At 39.1% G+C, this 17,860-nt stretch overlaps 1 protein-coding gene across 2 annotated transcripts in view; it reads left to right on the top strand.

The window, feature by feature from the left end:
• Positions 1-17,860, top strand: part of LOC119789754 (plexin-A1-like) — a 384,280-nt gene that overhangs the window by 206,538 nt on the left and 159,882 nt on the right. For both annotated transcript variants that reach the window (XM_038294813.1, XM_038294814.1), the window contains exon 8: positions 1,478-1,577. In XM_038294813.1, the coding sequence (XP_038150741.1) occupies positions 1,478-1,577 (100 nt within the window). The remainder of the gene's footprint in view (positions 1-1,477; positions 1,578-17,860) is intronic.

A 17,860-nucleotide genomic window follows, 5' to 3' on the forward strand; every position in this document is an offset into this window, starting at 1 on the left:
CTCGTTAACACTTCATTTCCAAGCAGCTAATCACATGGCGGCAACTCAGTGCATTTAGGCATGTAGACATGGTCAAGGGGAAGAAAGGTGATTTGAGTGACTTTGAACGTGGCATGATTGTTTGTGCCAGAAGGGCTGGTCTGAGTATTTCAGAAACTGCTGATCTACTGGGATTTTCACGCACAACCATCTCTAGGGTTTACAGAGAATGGTCCGAAAAAGAAAAAACATCCAGTGAGCGGCAGTTCTGTGGGCGGAAATGCCTTGTTGATGCCAGAGGTCAGAGGAGAATGGCCGGACTGGTTGGAGCTGATAGAAGGGCAACAGTGACTCAAATAACCACCCGTTACAACCAAGGTGGGCAGAAGAGCATCTCTGAATGCACAGTACATCGAACTTTGAGGCAGATGGGCTACAGCAGCAGAAGACCACACCGGGTGCCACTCCTTTCAGCTAAGAACAGGAAACTGAGGCTACAATTTGCACAAGCTCATCGAAATTGGACAATAGAAGATTGGAAAAACGTTGCCTGGTCTGATGAGTCTCGATTTCTGCTGCGACATTCGGATGGTAGGGTCAGAATTTGGCGTCTACAACATGAAAGCATGGATCCATCCTGCCTTGTATCAACGGTTTAGGCTGGTGGTGGTGGTGTCATGGTGTGGGGAATATTTTCTTGGCACCCTTTAGGCCCCTTGGTACCAATTGAGCATTGTTGCAACGCCACAGCCTACCTGAGTATTGTTGCTGACCATGTCCATCCCTTTATGACCACAATGTACCCAACTTCTGATGGCTACTTTCAGCAGGATAATGCGCCATGTCATAAAGCTGGAATCATCTCAGACTGGTTTCTTGAACATCACAATGAGTTCACTGTACTCAAATGGCCTCCACAGTCACCAGATCTCAATCCAATAGAGCATCTTTGGGATGTGGTGGAACGGGAGATTCGCATCATGGATGTGCAGCCGACAAATCTGTGGCAACTGTGTGATGCCATCATGTCAATATGGACCAAACTCCCTGAGGAATGCTTCCAGCACCTTGTTGAATCTATGCCACCAAGAATTGAGGCAGTTCTGAAGGCAAAAGGGGGTCCAACCCGTTACTAGCATGGGGTACCTAATAAAGTGGCCGGTGAGTGTTTCTCTAGGCTAAATGACTGAGAACAGTGAAATAACCAAATGTAAGGCCTCCACGAACGGTTCCTATGCTGTGTTAGTAATTTAACTGAAGAGCATTTTATTTCTGAAATGATATCCTGCTGTTGTTGTAGCCACCTGCCAGGATGTTATGTCTTAAAAAATATGTTTGTTTTTAAAGCCACATGGAAGAAAACCTCTAAATCCTGAATATATTAAATATTTTAGTCTTTATGATTAGATAATAAAATTCAGAAGCAACATAAGGGAAAATAAAAGGCTGCTGGTAAAATAAAACTCACGCAGTTCAAATGTTTTGTGTTTTCTTCTAGGTGACCAACGTGTAATAAGGCTGTATCTGAAGTCCAAAGAGACGGGGAAGAAGTTTGCCAGCGTTTTATTCATCTTCTACAACTGCAGCGTCCACCAATCGTAAGTCAGTCGCTCCTGTTTGGCTAAAAAAAATCATAATGTGAACGGAGAGCTTAACCTGTGTCACAGTAATATTAAGCATGCATGCATAGAAAATGCATTCTGACTAAAAGCAGTGGTGTTAAAATGCTGGCTGACAAGTAAATGTTCTTTTATTGGAGGGGGGGGGTGAGGACAGCTTACAACCTGTTCCTATTCGGTATTCAATGTATTCAAGCTTTTAACAAATCAATTAGTTAATTAGATCTCTGGCAAATGAGGGAGTACTGGTGAGTAAAATAATAAATCGAATCCAATCCATGCAAGGCCAAGAAGAGCAGCCAAGCTCGGGAACCCAGAACACATCATTTATGGTGTTTGGAAGTGATTTATTTCTAATTTAAGTAAAGGAAAACTGCTTCTCTATTCAGCACTGCAGTTTGTACAGGCTTTTTTTGTTTAACACTGTTACATGGAAATAAAGATGTCGAGCTTTTCTAATTAAACTCGTCTGTGTGCCACATATGAACTGCAGAACTAATTATCAGTCAGTGAATCATAGGGTATGTATTTAGGTAATGTTGTATAGAGAGAAATCACATGATCAGACCCAGCGTTTTGATGCACCTCAGGTGATTTAGATAGATTACACTAATATGTTTCCATTCATAAAGATTTTAAACTGTAGTCAGGGGAAATACAGCTAACTTTAAATGTGCAAACCAGCATATGTATGTTTGCACATATTTGTGTGTAATTGCATGAATGTGGCTCTAGTGTAAAGCTAATTTAGTGCTCAGTTTTGCTGGAAAGTGCTGTATAATTTTAGTCTATTTGAAATGTTATTAAGAAATGCTGCAAAAAAATATTCTACCTTCGCTATATTCTCACAGACGACTTAATAAGGTCGAATTAGCTGTCTGCAGTGATGGATTTAAAGAGGCCTGTTTATTGAATGGATCCTGTGTGGAATCATGTAAGGTGAGTGGGTGGTTTTAAAGTGTCTCCCAGGACGGTTCGAACTGAGTATGCATAACTAATGCTGAATGCTCAGTCTGTCTTGGGTTGGATCATCAAATTTAGCTCCAGCTACATGTGACAAGAAAGATGTTAAAGGGAGGCTTTTTATTCATTCAGTTTTCCTGTTTGTTTTAAAAAGGTAAAAAGGTTCCAGCTAGAGCAGCGCAATATATTGATTCACAAAGACGAGTAAAATAAGAGGTTTTTTAAATATTCCAGTTGAAAGAAATGGCTTTGAGACAATAATTAGTTTGATACCATACTTTATTTCTCATGCATTTAAACATAGGTGGCCAGTAATATACACAGCCAGTCGGATGGTCCTGATTCCTCCCACAGGGGCCTTTTGAATCACTGTGATGCTAAAGCTTAGAGAAAATGATGGAATAACTAAAATAGGCATAAAAATTTAGTGATTGTCAACTTATAATTATTGCTATATTTAGCAGTATTATATCCAGCAACCTTAGTCTCAACCTGCTCTTATTTATAGGATTTAGCTTCAGTCTACAGGTACAGTAGATCTTAAACGAAATGTCCGGCCATATTCAGAATTCAAACTTCTGAAAGTACTTTAAATATGAAATTATTACATACTGTTCAACAAATATAAGTGTTTTTAATTGAGAGTAATTTTCTAATTGAATGTGCTTTATTGGAGGCATCCATGTTTGTCAAATGACACTACTGCCATCTACTGGTTTATGACGTTACGGTGCGGTATCGGCTGTTGATCAAGTCCCAGTGCTTTATCTGGTGTTTGTCACAAAGCGCTATTATCCAAGTCATCTTGAAAACATTCTTCTTGGAAATGTTGGATACATATTACCTGTTTTTTCCTGGCCAGAAATTCGATTGAATAGATTTCAGAATAGATTTTTCCCTTGTGCTCTTTCAGGCCTAACACTGGGAGTGTAACAAATTGATTGATTATTTGAGCCACATCCTTAGATAGAGCCTGCAGTAAGCTGCTATGCTAACAAAGCTTGGCACTTCTTTAGTTTTCACACCAACAGTCTTCCTCTCCTTTCCCTATGTAACATTTTAGAATTTTTCTCTCTCTTAAGCAAAGAATAATGTATCTTATTTTGGCAGCTTACCGTACTAAACAACAGGTAGGGGAGGGGAAGCAGTGAATGATGTAAAGGTCATGGAGCTACTGCATCCTTTCTGCTGTGTCTTTAACAGGTAAACAAAAGGCCAATCTGATGAAATCACCTGTTGTCACCGTGGTGTCAGTTTCTGCCTCTGGCTGATCTGATACCTTTAGGTTTTAATGGCTGAGTTATTAGATAGAACTGCTGAGGTATTTTCAGGGTTATTAGTTTCCTTTCTTTTAAATCCCAAACATTAGTCCAGACAACTAAAGAGCATTTGTAAGAGTCCTTTTCAGATCATGTGAACTAAAACATTATGACAACAAGCAGGCCTTTCAGTACTGACAGCTTCTTTGTAGCATTAGCACTTTCCCCAAAGAATGGTTGAAATAACCCTGACAAGATCTTACCAGTAACTGTTCTTATGTTAATTTGTCCATTGCTTGCCTTTCTTTCTTTCTTTGAGATTTGACAAATTTTTTTATTTTCCATTATGTCCTGTTTCACCCACCTATTTTCTGTCCCTTTTTTGGCAGCTATAGATGGAAATTTAGTGCTAATTTCAATAAGTTAGCCCATTATAATTGCAAATCTACTGGTTTTTTGCCACTTTTTTCAGTAAATTTTAAGTAAGTGCACAAAAACGAGGTCTAAGCAAAGCAGCAAAAGTTCAGCAGTGAGATAAAGCAACTAACCGATCAGGATGTTCTTTGTTCTGTCTTGTTAAACAAAGGTTAAACGAAAAATGAATGAAATGTCAATAAAAAACTATGACTTTGTGAATGTGATTTCATACCCGGGATTTAAGCTTAAAATCCCGTTTCTTTTTTGAAGTACAAAAAGAAGCAGTTCTTCGGTTTTTGACAGATTGATTCAAAACCTAAAAGACCTAAAACAGCATGGCGTAGGTTTGCATAGGGCGTAGGGACCATAGGGACATCTCTGTACTAAAATTTTGCAGTGACCCACTTGTCCCTACCAAGAATTTTATATGAATAACATGTTTTTAATTTACAATACAGCGTTTTTGCAGCACTCGCCTGCTTGATACCTGCTGCTTCCACTCCATCTGAGTGCCTGTGCAGTGTTTCCTGTCCCTTTCATTAAGCAGTGCATGTAACTGTGCTGCGCTGTTTAACTCCACTCTCATTGGTTGTTCTGCCTTTTTTTCCACCTTCTCTTTTCCTGATTGGCTGTTTTCTAGTGATTTCTGTGCCTGCGTGCATCCCTAGAGCACAACATTTCGGCTTCATTCACACTAGGATACCGCATTAACTGTAATTAATGGTAGGCTACGAATCTAGTCCCAAATAAAAAACAAAATATCTGCGCTAAAAGAGCTGAAAGCTGCTAATTGCAGTTCTGTAAAGAAGCAGAAGAGAGTGCTTTGATTTGTGGAACTTGAAAAATGTAAGTAACCAATATTAGCATCTCAGAATGATAATGATTAATTCTGAAGTATAATACATTTTATCAACAAAAACCGTTTCTTCTTTTATACAACTAAATCATATGTGTCAGGCAGGAGCTCTGAAGACTGCTGGAAAAATGGACAGGCAAAGACTGTAAGAAGAAAATCTGATTCTTAGCCAGAGTCGACTGAAAAAGAAAATGTGAGGGTTTCCCTTTTACAAATATTTCTTTTCTATTACTGTTTTCGTTTTTTGACGACCCTTTGCGGCAGTTCAGGTATAAATATGTATTATTTCTTTTATAGAGTGTAACAACGTGTAATTTTTAGATAAAATAGAATACACTGTATTTACAATCCAGCTTTAATGTGTGGAAATAAAGTTAGGTTCAAGTTAATCTTAATGTTTTGGATGCTGTTATCCAAATTTAGGTGTATTATGTGAGAAATGTGTTCAGAATGTTACAATAAAATACATGAAATAGGCAGACAGAGTAACTAAAGCCCAGATGTACAACTTGTATATTAAAGTTAAGATTTTAAATGTTCAGTTCCTCTTATAGTTTCCATGCACATGTAAATACAATAAATCTATTTGCAGTCCCTTGAATGTATTATTCTGCTTTGTTTTTGGACACAGAGAATGTCAGCATATCAGATAAAAAAATAAAATACATATTTAGACTATATTTAGACTATAAATAGACATATTTAGACTATATTTGGTTAAATAAGCACATGTTTACCTGCTTTCTCAGCACAATCGTACATCCAATAGCGAAAACAAAAATGGTTTTCAATGCAGCACTCTACAGTGACTAGAGGCTTAGCAAGGAACTAAGACTAACTGCATAAAAAAAAGGCAGTTTAGTTAGTTTGGGAATCAGATTAAAGGATGCCATATAATATTAGATACTTCTGAATTGGGAATTGTCTGGCATAGACCTTAAACTGAAATGCACATTTTCTTGGGATTAAATGAGCTCAAAAATGTTGCAGTAGTTTTCCTCATCTCCTGTGCAACGATGGATGGATGGATGGATGGATGGATGGATGGATGGATGGATGGATGGATGGATGGATGGATGGATGGATGGATGGATGGATGGATGGATGACATACAGATGGATGGATGGATGGATGGATGGATGACATACAGATGGATGGATGGATGGATGGATGGATGGATGGATGGATGACATACAGATGTATGGATGCATGAATGGATGGATGGATGGATGGATGGATGGATGGATGGATGGATGGATGGATTGATGGATGGATGGATGGATTGATGGATGGATGGATAACATACAGATGGATGGATGGATGGATGGATGGATGGATGGATGGATGGATGGATGGATGGATGGATGGATTGATGGATGGATGGATGGATGGATTGATGGATGGATGGATGGATGGATGACGTACAGATGTATGGATGCATGAATGGATGGATGGATGGATGGATGGATGGATGGATGGATGGATGGATGGATGGATGGATGGATGGATGGATGGATGGATGGATGGATGGATGGATGACGTACAGATGTATGGATGCATGAATGGATGGATGGATGGATGGATGGATGGATGGATGGATGGATGGATGGATGGATGGATGGATGACGTACCAATGTATGGATGCATGAATGGATGGATGGATGGATTGATGGATGGATGATGTACAGATGTATGGATGCATGAATGGATGGATGGATGGATGGATGGATGGATGGATGGATGGATGGATGGATGGATGGATGGATGGATGGATTGATGGATGGATGGATGGATGGATGACGTACAGATGTATGGATGCATGAATGGATGGATGGATGGATGGATGGATGGATGGATGGATGGATTGATGGATGGATGGATGGATGGATGGATGGATGGATGCATGAATGGATGGATGGATGGATGGATGGATGGATGGATGGATGGATGATGTACAGATGTATGGATGCATGAATGGATGGATGGATGGATGGATGGATGGATGGATTGATGGATGGATGGATGGATGGATGGATGGATGGATGGATGGATGGATGGATGGATGACGTACAGATGTATGGATGCATGAATGGATGGATGGATGGATGGATGGATGGATGGATAGATGGATGGATGGATGGATGGATGGATTGATGGATGGATGGATGGATGGATGACGTACAGATGTATGGATGCATGGATGGATGGATGGATGGATGGATTGATGGATTGATGGATGGATGGATAACATACAGATGTATGGATGGATGGATGGATGGATAACATACAGATGTATGGATGGATGGATGGATGGATGGATGGATGGATGGATGGATGGATGGATGGATGGATGACGTACAGATGTATGGATGGATGGATGGATTGATGGATGGATGGATGGATGGATGGATGGATGGATTGATGGATGGATGGATGGATGGATGGATGGATGGATGGATGGATGGATGACATACAGATGTACGGATGGATGGATGCATTGATGACGTACAGATGTACGGATGGATGGATGCATTGATGACATACAGATGTACGGATGGATGGATGCATTGATGACGTACAGATGTATGGATGGATGTATGGATGGATGGAGATTCTTTAATAAGCAAGTCCAGTTATTTCGTGATACTGCAATGTACCAGTACCGCCATTTTGATCAGTGTAGTTTAATTCCTAATTTGTAATCAATTTATAAATGAATTATTTAGTGTGCACTTTGTATGCCTTTTGCCACCTTAGATTCTTTCCCCCTTTTCCTTCCGACCACACAACACTTCAGCCATCCTCTGATCTAAACCTCTCTTTGCCTTCTCCCCCACCTCTCTTTTTTTCTTGCCACTCTGGCTCATCACTCCCATTTATTGCTCGAGCTCTGCTCTAGGCCCTGCATATATCTGCATAGTAATAGGCTGTTAATTAGCTCTGGCCAGGATTTCTGTGTGGAGATGGTCATAATGGAGTGGACAAGGAGAGCGAGTGCTCACCTGGGCCACTTCACCAGGCCTCCAGGCTTTGCTCTCTGTATTGAACATGTGAGTGTTAATGTTGGTTCTTTTTTTCTGGATAGAAAGCATACAGGATGCATTAAAGTAACTGTGAAATGAACACATCAATGAGTATTTGTGCCTGTTTGTGCGTGGGTGTGCATCTCTGCCCAGCCCCCCAATGCAGGAATAACCAGCCCACCCAGTCCTCCCGTCTTCATTGCTTAAATAGGCTTGCTGCTGTTTAAGCCTTTGATGTCAGCCCCCTCAGGAGTCTGCAGGCCCATGAAAAAAACTACAGTGTAGCTATAACACCAGTAGCTTTAACATAAAGCTACAATTTACACCCCATTCCCCTACTGCCGTCACCTTTCACCCTGAAATCTTTGACCCAGCCCGTAGGAAGCCGGGGCGCAGGAGTCACAGCTCTCTGAGTCTGATAATGGAGCCGTCCTTGTGGGTGTGGAGCAGGTTGAGAGGCTTACACTGTCAGTAAAGATGCAAAAACAGAGCAGCCCAAAGGCTACGGCCCAGATGGGCTTGCGTCTTCACACGGAAGGTGCACGCACGCTGCAAAAGCATCACCAGCTTCACCAGCTCCCAAAGCCTTTTTTTACTCAAACACACAAACAGGTGTTTGCACAGTCAGAGGGAGCACACGAAGACAGAAGGCGCAGACTTGGCACAGTAAATTACGCCGAGAGCTATTTACATACGCTTTTTACAATATTAGGCATTTGCATTAAAAAAGAGATTTGGAATAGTTTAATTGAGCATGCGGGAGGGAGGAATAATGCATCTTTAAAGAGAGGGATTGAAGCAAACAGGCGGGATGGCGCTGGAGGGGAGAGTGGAGCATTGAAGAAAACCCACATTCCCTGAGTGCTGGAGAGCCATGAAGAGGGAAGGAGAAATATAGAGCACTGTTAGCAAACAAGACAGAGATTGTGCGTTATTGTATTGAGGATAATGCGTATCCCACACAGCTGAAAGGTCAGTGAACCTCCCTTCCCCCCAGCTTTAGGCCACCACAACCATTTCAATATGAAAGAAGTGGAAATCTAGGCAGTGAAAGGAGGTACTCTGTGGATGGGATCGGCTGACACTCCAGCCTACAGGAGCTGCTCCCGTTTCCAGACGACCCCGACTAAACCACTACCACTCTGCCCACCCCCCTGTTCAACAGCTTTTGGACTCATGACGTGAGACTCTATTTAGAGTAACCCTTGTATTGTGATTATCCATCTGTAGCATTGTTTCATGGTCCAGTTTTTAATAAATGGATCTGTTTTTTTAATTAAACTGTGATTTGAAACTAACTGACTCGCTGTTTTGGACACTGCCCTGACAATATCCAATAATATCATGTAATGAGTCTGAGCCACCCCACTGAGAATCCCAACTTCTCATTTGGCTCCTTTGCTGCATAACCTAATGATGTTTGCATTGCTTTATTGTTGCTTTCCTTCTTGCTGTGCTGGATAACACTCAAAGGGACTTGTTTAGAGATCCTGCTGAAGAGGCAGTCTGTTAAGACAAGAAGGTACAAGTCTTGGAAAAGGATTCATTTCACTAAATATTTAGCTTTTCTATGCTTGTGATAAACTGACACAAAGCAGATGTATACCTAGTTTAAAGAATAATCTGAAAAATGTGGTGTGCCTATGAATTTAACCCTTTCTATATCTATATCTTCTATACCCATGATTAAAAATAACTGCTTTCTATAAACATCAAGAAAGGGGAGTAATTTGGGATCTATTTATTATCAGATTCTGTCTTTAAGCCTCATAGGTTTGTTAGAGAACATTAGGGGAAAAATGGCAGCATGTCTTAAGGCATAGGAAGCAGACAAAATAGAAATGAAAGAGAAGGAGATAGTGGAATATTTTATTTTACTTTCCAAATGCAATTATGAGGTAAAACTGACACTTAACAGTTTTCCTGCTGTGCAGGAATAATGTTGGCATCCTACTTTGGCTTTTCTTCTCCAGGAAAAAGGAAGCTGCGCTGGGAAAAAAATCTAGAAATAGGTAAAAATGTCTTAAATTAAGTGTATTTACCCTTGATTTGAGTAGGTAAATTACATAGTTTGCCAATGGAATGACAATGAAATGATAATATTTTTACTCTTGAAATAATATAATTTGATAATATGCACTTGAAATAAAACAATGTAATTGTGTTTTCATGATTTAAATCCAAATGGTCTTGTTCCATTGACAAAATGTCTCCTTCATCTCCTCAATTCAAGAACAAATGCACTTATTTTAAGAAAAAATTACTTATCTAGATTTCAAATTTTTTCCAGTGTGATCAGTGCTGATGGAAAGTAACCTGGCATGACAGCTGAATTCTCACTGTGTGAGAATCCATCTTGTACCACATGTACCAATCATGCTGCGTTATTATCATATAAGGCAGAGCATTTAGCTGTAATGAAAGCAACAGCTGCCAAGACCAGAATCAAAACACAACAATCTACAATCACAACAGCCTAGAAGGACGCGTAGCTACTGCTACCTTACCTGTTGTCTCTGAATCCACTATTTTATATCTTAAAATAGGAACAACAAGAGCGTACAAATGTAAAGGACTTTGGTTTCTCATAGCTTCTGCTGCTATTTCAGTTGTTATTTTGGATGTCTGTCTCAAAGTCAAGACCTAAATTAAACTCTGAGAAATTTTCTGATTGTTGTTCACAGACAAGAGATGCTGTATCCATTCTTTTTTTTTTTTTCCTGTCTGGCAATGGGGCAAAAATAATAATTTTCTTAATGCCAAAAAAGTGCCCAACAGATTTTACTTTCACAAGTAGAACAGTACGGCTATTGTCATAGTGTTCCTCTTGATTTATGCATGTAAGTAGCTTTATTATGATTATGCAGGGAGGATTACAGATTATATCGACACTGCAATGTAAGCAGAACAGGAAATGAAAAAAAAAAGGAAAAAGGGAAAAAAAAAGATGAAAGAAAGAGAAGATAAAAGGGATAAAACGTCTTCAGTCCTCTTCGTCACCTGCAAAGAGATGTAAAAACAACAGCACAACCAACGGATATAGCATAAGAGATACAATATAGTAGCACCTTGATCAGGGTTCCCGCAGGTCCTTGAAAAGTCTTAAAAGGCATTGAATTCTTCAAAATAAAATTAAGGCCTTAATTGGTATTAAAATGTCTTAAACCAGTCTTTCGTAGGTCTTAATTTTTAAAACAACATAAAGGATTTTTTTTTTAAGTTTTTTTTTTTATTTAAAAAAAAATGATGGCTCGCTATTATTGTTTCCGTCCCGATAGCGGAACCAATAAAAGTGTTGTTGTGGCCGGGACATTTGGGAGATGCACCATTAACTTTTTGTCTGGAAAATATGAGCAAGTGTAAATGTAATGATGAAAAGAGTTTTCTCCATGGCTAAAACCAGGGAACATACTCGAGGCACAGTGTATTTTGTGCAAGAAGTCAAGCTCAGAACGATGGGAATTAAGGCAGCGGAGTCGCACATGCGAAGCAAGAAACACAAAGCGTCAAAATCGAGTTACCGAGAAACAGCCGGTATTTCTCAGTTTTGTCTCACCCTTGTATCTGCAACGCCTCCAGTTATCACCAAATCAAACATACTAAGAAAACGATACAAAGAAAAATAACTGCAAAAAAGACTTAGCACTGGTTATGTTGTGGCTTTAAAACTGATTTGTTTTTTTCCCTTCTAAAACAAAGTTTGTGAATTCAGTTAAACAATTGTTAAAATATATCTGTCATTTGTGTGTTTTCAGTTTTCTTCCTGTAAGGGAAGCTTTTCAAAAATTGAAACATTAGTTTTTCAAAATTTGAAACATTAGTAAACCCACTTGTCGCAAGTGGGTTTTTCTTGTGTTTCTTGTGAATTTGGTCTTAAATTTGGCATTAAAAAGTCTTGAATTTAACTTGCCTTAAGCTGTAGAAACCCTGTTAATACTATCGCTGAAGTAGAAGTAGTATTATTTAATCTGACGTGTATACTGTGGTAGCTGAAGATAGGAATATGGGCTTTCTGTATGGAACTGAATCTCTAAGTACCTGGAACCAAGCACCTGTAGTTGTGAAGACCTGCAGTTGTGAAGACCTGCCCCCCCGGAGCACCGGGTCTAGCATCGGGGGACCCAAAACCTCAGATGCCCAAAGGGATCCCCGGCAAAGGCGCCCAGCAGGGGCCAACCCAGAAAATCCATTCCCCACCAAGGGAAGAGGAGAGACAGCCCTGAGGAAATCCCCCCGCCACCACGATGCCGAAGTCCCCATGAGTTTGAAAAAAAATAGACAAAACATCTGTTTTTAGATGTGTAGCTGTAGCACTTAATTTTAATTCTTTTTTTATGTCTTTAATCCTCACAGTTATGCACCATCTTGTGTTGGTCGATCAGACTTCCAACCACTTTTCTATTGGAAGGTGATTGTCTCACAGTTATGTCATTAAAATGACTTCTTGTCATCTAAAACGATCTACTGGAGTCGTTTATTGGCTCAGAACATACTTCAGATATAAGACCGCTATTCTAATTAGGATAGAATTGAAGCCTAATCTTGACTTTATCAACACTCACCAGATTTAATTGAGGATATGATTGCTGACAGCCTCCATTTATGCTTGTGCCAATGCCATTGCTTGCATATCAACAGCTTTGTTCCATCGATCTGGCCTCACTAGAACAAAAGCTTAGAGGAGATGAAATGGCATTTGACCTGGCTTTGTTGCTGGGCCTTGCTAAATAGCAGGAGATTTTATTGACTACATTGCAGCAGCAGCAGCACAGCCATTTACCCCAAGTCTGTTGTCCAGGCATTGACATCTCTACTGTAAGACATGTCTCCACCGGCCAGGTAACCCAGAGGAACGCTGAGGTGTCAATGCAAGTGACAGCTTGTGTGTGTAAGTTTGTCGTCTCTCATATGTGTGTGTGAGTGTGCAGCTGAGCGTGAATTACGCGCCTGTGAATGTGCATGCACACGTGCCTCCAACACAAAATCGATGAACCCCAGGGTTAATAGCGAGAAGGAACTGACTCACGAGCTCTACTAACAAACATCGGACTGTTAGCATAACCTCAGCCCACCCCTCTCCCTGTGGAAATCCACTGACATTGATTATAAACCTCAGCCTGCATTTCAGTCCGGTCTCACTAGCTTATCTCTGACTATGTAAAGCCTCTGCTATGAGCATATCACTCTGCTACAAGCAAATTAGGAGTTAACCCTTTCAAAAATCCGAATAAAGCAAGGACACAGAGAAAGGCTTAGAATGAAATGCAATTTCAGGACATCCTTTCTGGGAGCAGAGTGGTTAAGCAGTTGTCCTCCTCTTTGGAGGAGTCAGGTTTAAACCCCTCGGAGACTTATTACTGGCAAGTTTTCTCTCCAGGCCTGTCAGTTCCCCTGTCAGTGCAATATTTTTGAAACAAAGGAATCTGATAATATGATAAGTCTGATCGAGTACTGCTCAAGCTACTAGTTAAAGGAACAGGGGACTTATCTGAAGATATTTTCATAGCTTCCTGGTGTAGTTTAGCCACATTTTTCTTTTTTCATTTTATATATATATATATATATTTATATTCTGAGGAAATGAGCTCCTGCTTTTTCCTCATCATTTCTAAGATGGTTCCATATTGTTTCTGCTTCCATCTTCGTCAATGGAAGAGGCTTGCTTTGGGCACTTTTCCACCTCATTAATTAGGATACTCTTCTGGGATTCAACTGTTACCTCCCCTATTTCTATTGCATGTACAATGACAGAATTAAAACAGATTGCCTTGGTAGAATTTTTACCCCAGAAAATGACCCTGGTTGGGATACAGTAGTCTCAATGTTACCTCTAACCGTTGGGATGGATTTCTATGATAATCAGAAGACAACCTAAAGCTTGTTTCTTTTTTAGGAACCAGGTTAATGTTTTGGAGCTGGTATTTATCCCATTTATATTCCACTTTATGCACTGAGATAGAACATTTTAGAAATGTGTTGGAAGGGAGAGTGCCCTAAAAAAAGGAGTAAAGGAATTTTAATACCAAAATGATATATTTCCCTCTACCCTTCCATTCACCCATATTCTTCAGCTTCATCCACCAGGGTCATGGTGGTGCTGGTGCCTGACTCCAGCAGTCTATAATTAAAAGGTAGGGTCCACCATCGACAGGTTGCCATTCCATCGCAGCTTTTTAAATTTATTTTAACTTTATAACATCTTTTTAACTTTAAAGTAGATTTTAAACTTGGTCTTTTAGGATATTTTGCAAGGCAGCGAACACAAACATAAAGATTTAAGGATTCAGCATATTTTTAGGTTGGACCTGAGCAGTGGTGTCAAAAGTAGACACATTTGTTACTTAAGTAGAAGTATAGATATTGCAGTTTAAAAACACTCAGTTAAAAGTTAAAGTATCAACTTGACCTCTTTGCTCAAGTAAAAGTGAAAAAGTATGTGCTCCAAAAACTACTTAAAGTATAAAAGTATAAAGTAACCTTTATAAACAACAGTTATATGCCACTATATGAATTAAAAGCTCAATTTTTTTGACAGTTTCGAAAAATTCTTTGAGATAGGGCCAAGGATGAGGGAGGTCTGTTTGTCTCCATCTCCTGATACGTTCTCATCTGTGTCCGACCTTTCAGACATTTCAACATCTTTTTCTGAATCCGACATTGTAGCATGGCATAGACAATTCACGTTTGAAGAACACCTGCTTGCTTCTGATGATTTCCTTCAGCTAACCAATGAGTGTTTGCGTTCTTTGACTCATCCAATTATACTAGTTTTCACTAGATGTGGATGGCGGCAAAGATCTGCATTGGATGGCGCACATGACGTGAAATTAATATTTATAAACATTAAACTGAAGCCAAGAGTAAGGAGTAACGCTTCTTTGAAAAATGTACGGAATAGAAAGTACAGATACTTGTGTGAAAATGTAATGAGTAGAAGTCAGAAGTAGGCAGAAAAATAAGTAAAGGAGTAAAGTATACATACCTAAAAATTGTACTTAATTAGACTAGCAAAGTATTTGTACTTAATTACTTGGCACCTCTGGACCTGAGTGAGCCTAAAGAAAACTTGACTGCCTTTCTATATAGAAATATGATATTGTGTTTTTGAAGCTTAGATATACTTTAAAACCTTAAATTGAATCTACATTTTCCATTGTTTTTCCTTCTTCTTTTTTTTAAACTTAAATTATTTTAAGTCTTTCGGGCTTTACCGTTTGCAATGTCAATTCAGTTGAAATCAGTTTAATTAAATGGTGCCAATCCAAAGCACATGTCATTCAAGGCACCTTACAGAGACGATACCATCAGATGTTTGGAGAACCAGTTCATGGCATCCAGTCAAGGACTTGCAAGACACGCTCCACCTGGATGAGCCTACGGCGACGATCTTCGCCTGCATTTTGTCGTTGACTCTTCAGTAATCCCTCACTTGCTCTCTGGAAGTCCTGCTTTAGTTATTAAAAAGTGAAATAAAAAAGAAGGTTGGAGAAATAAAAAAATGGCAATGCTAAAAGGCCTTTTCAATATATTGATGTTTACATGTTTAAACAAATGTTGGTTTAGAATTGCAGCAAAATAACAGGCTGCTAATTACTTACAAGATCTAATGCAAGGCAGACATTTGTATTTGTCTCCGTTCTTTTTCCAGATAAATAAGATTCTCTTTGACCTATAGTATAGGGAGGGAGAGACAGTGGAGTTTAAGGGGATCTAATCTACTGAACATTGACCGTGGGCGGTGTTGGAGTTCAGACCAACTGCTCTGACAGGGGCAGGATTTACACAACGGTTAATTAAGCACAAGTTTACATGCTGCAGTTCAATCGCATTTTGTTGAAATCTAATGTTAGAACTAGGAAAACAACATTAAACACAAATGCCTTTTTCGAAACCCGACTTATTTTTTTTTTATCACTTTTTAAATTTGCATGTTGAATGACTGCATGTTCTCAGCTATATGAGTGAGATTAGGAAAAGAGACGCTGTGTTTCTTCATGCAGGAGCTACATGATTGACAGAAAGCAGAATGTAATTTAGTCCAGCACTGATAAGAATACACTTGCAAAAGATGTGATCAAGCAGGAGCTTTAAGAGAAAATGTTGTTTTTCCTATTTCTTACTGTCATCTCCCTTTTTGCTGAATGTCTGACACTGAGTAAATTAAAAACTTTAACTAGCTGTTTAATTTGTGCGCAGTATTCTCTTCCATTCCACCATGATAGCCTTGTTTTTGTCTTCTAATCCATCTTTGAATGTGTATATATTCATTTTGCCTCTTCAACTCTGAATGAATGAAAAGAGAAAAAGAATGTTATAGAAAAACAGGCTTATCTTAGTCTGCCAGCTTAGTTCTTACTAAGCCTCCAAGCATGGAGAATAAGAAGCAGGGAGTGCTTCTCCGACTCTGCCTCTTCTCTCTCTCTCCCTCAGCTGTGTTCAGCATCCGCCTTGGCCTTCCCGACAGCTGGAATAAAATCAAGATGCCAGAGACTATAGTTACATTTGTATTTCCAGCATAATTTATGGAAATTTGAACATAAACTTTTAATGTTGTGCAACTATCGAAGCGTGTTCGGCTCAGGCTGTCAGAGTTTTTGGGGCGGATTTTTTTCTGCCTGGTTTTCACTGTCACTAAAGTTTCTTGACATGTTTGATGATAATCTGTAAGAATTCAATTCAGTACAATTATTATCAGGTGGGAGATTTTTATTTTTTTTATTATGTGTGTTGGAAGTGCTAATAAATTTATTTATGTGTGTCTGAGATCATAAATAACATATCATAAATCTCAATTAGAGAAGGCTATAAGACTGTTTAGGTAGTTAACATTAGGTAAGGACTCCATAGCCTACAGAAACTCTAACATTGCCTATGTTTATGGATTGAAGGCCTTATCAGGTCAAAAATGCTTCATGCAATCATTTCAGAAAAAAGATTGTAATCGGATCAGAAAGAATTTTCATTCCCGAAAGAAAGAGGTGTTAGAAACCCATTCGTAACTTTGAGGTCAAATAATCTCCACTGCACATGCTTGCAACATCAGTGGGTTGTTTTTTCTCTTAACTCACAACCTTTATCCACTGCCTCCTGTTACTTAGTGAGGGAGGTAGCACTAAATGCAACATCCCAACTGCCCGCCAACCCTGCAGCTATGCAGGTTAGCATAAAATACTACTTTACTAAAACGAAAAAAAAAGTATGGATAATAAAACACAACAAAGGTCTGTAGTTGACAAAAAAAAAATACATTAACAGACACTAATGAAGAACTGAAAAGAAAGAAATGTGAGGGAGAGGCATAATGATCTAAACTAGTGTTGCACTGATACCAATAGCAGTATCGGGCGGGGCGAGTACCAACAAATAGGGCACCAATAACATTTTGAGAGTCAAAAGTTTGGTCGACTATTGTTATCAATTCCTGGTAGGCAATAAAAAGTTCTACTGGATTCACTTTCTATTATTCTTTTTCCTGCTTCACAAAGGTAGGCAGCAGCTTGACAAAGCCATGATGTCAATTATTTTACATCCAAGTAGTATGTAGGTCTACATATCTACACACACATCATTTTCAAACAGATGGAATCAGTATGGTATTGGTATCGGCCAATAATGCACAGCCAGGTATTGGGTATTGGTATTATTATTATTATACTCTTATCTAAACTTTACAATAACTTTACAATTACAATAAACACAAGTAAATTCCATACATTTACCATTAAACAACAACCCCAAAGAAAA

This window comes from Cyprinodon tularosa, unplaced genomic scaffold (genome assembly GCF_016077235.1).
Source record: "Cyprinodon tularosa strain WSP-4 unplaced genomic scaffold, ASM1607723v1 ctg346, whole genome shotgun sequence".
NCBI lineage: Eukaryota > Metazoa > Chordata > Actinopteri > Cyprinodontiformes > Cyprinodontidae > Cyprinodon > Cyprinodon tularosa.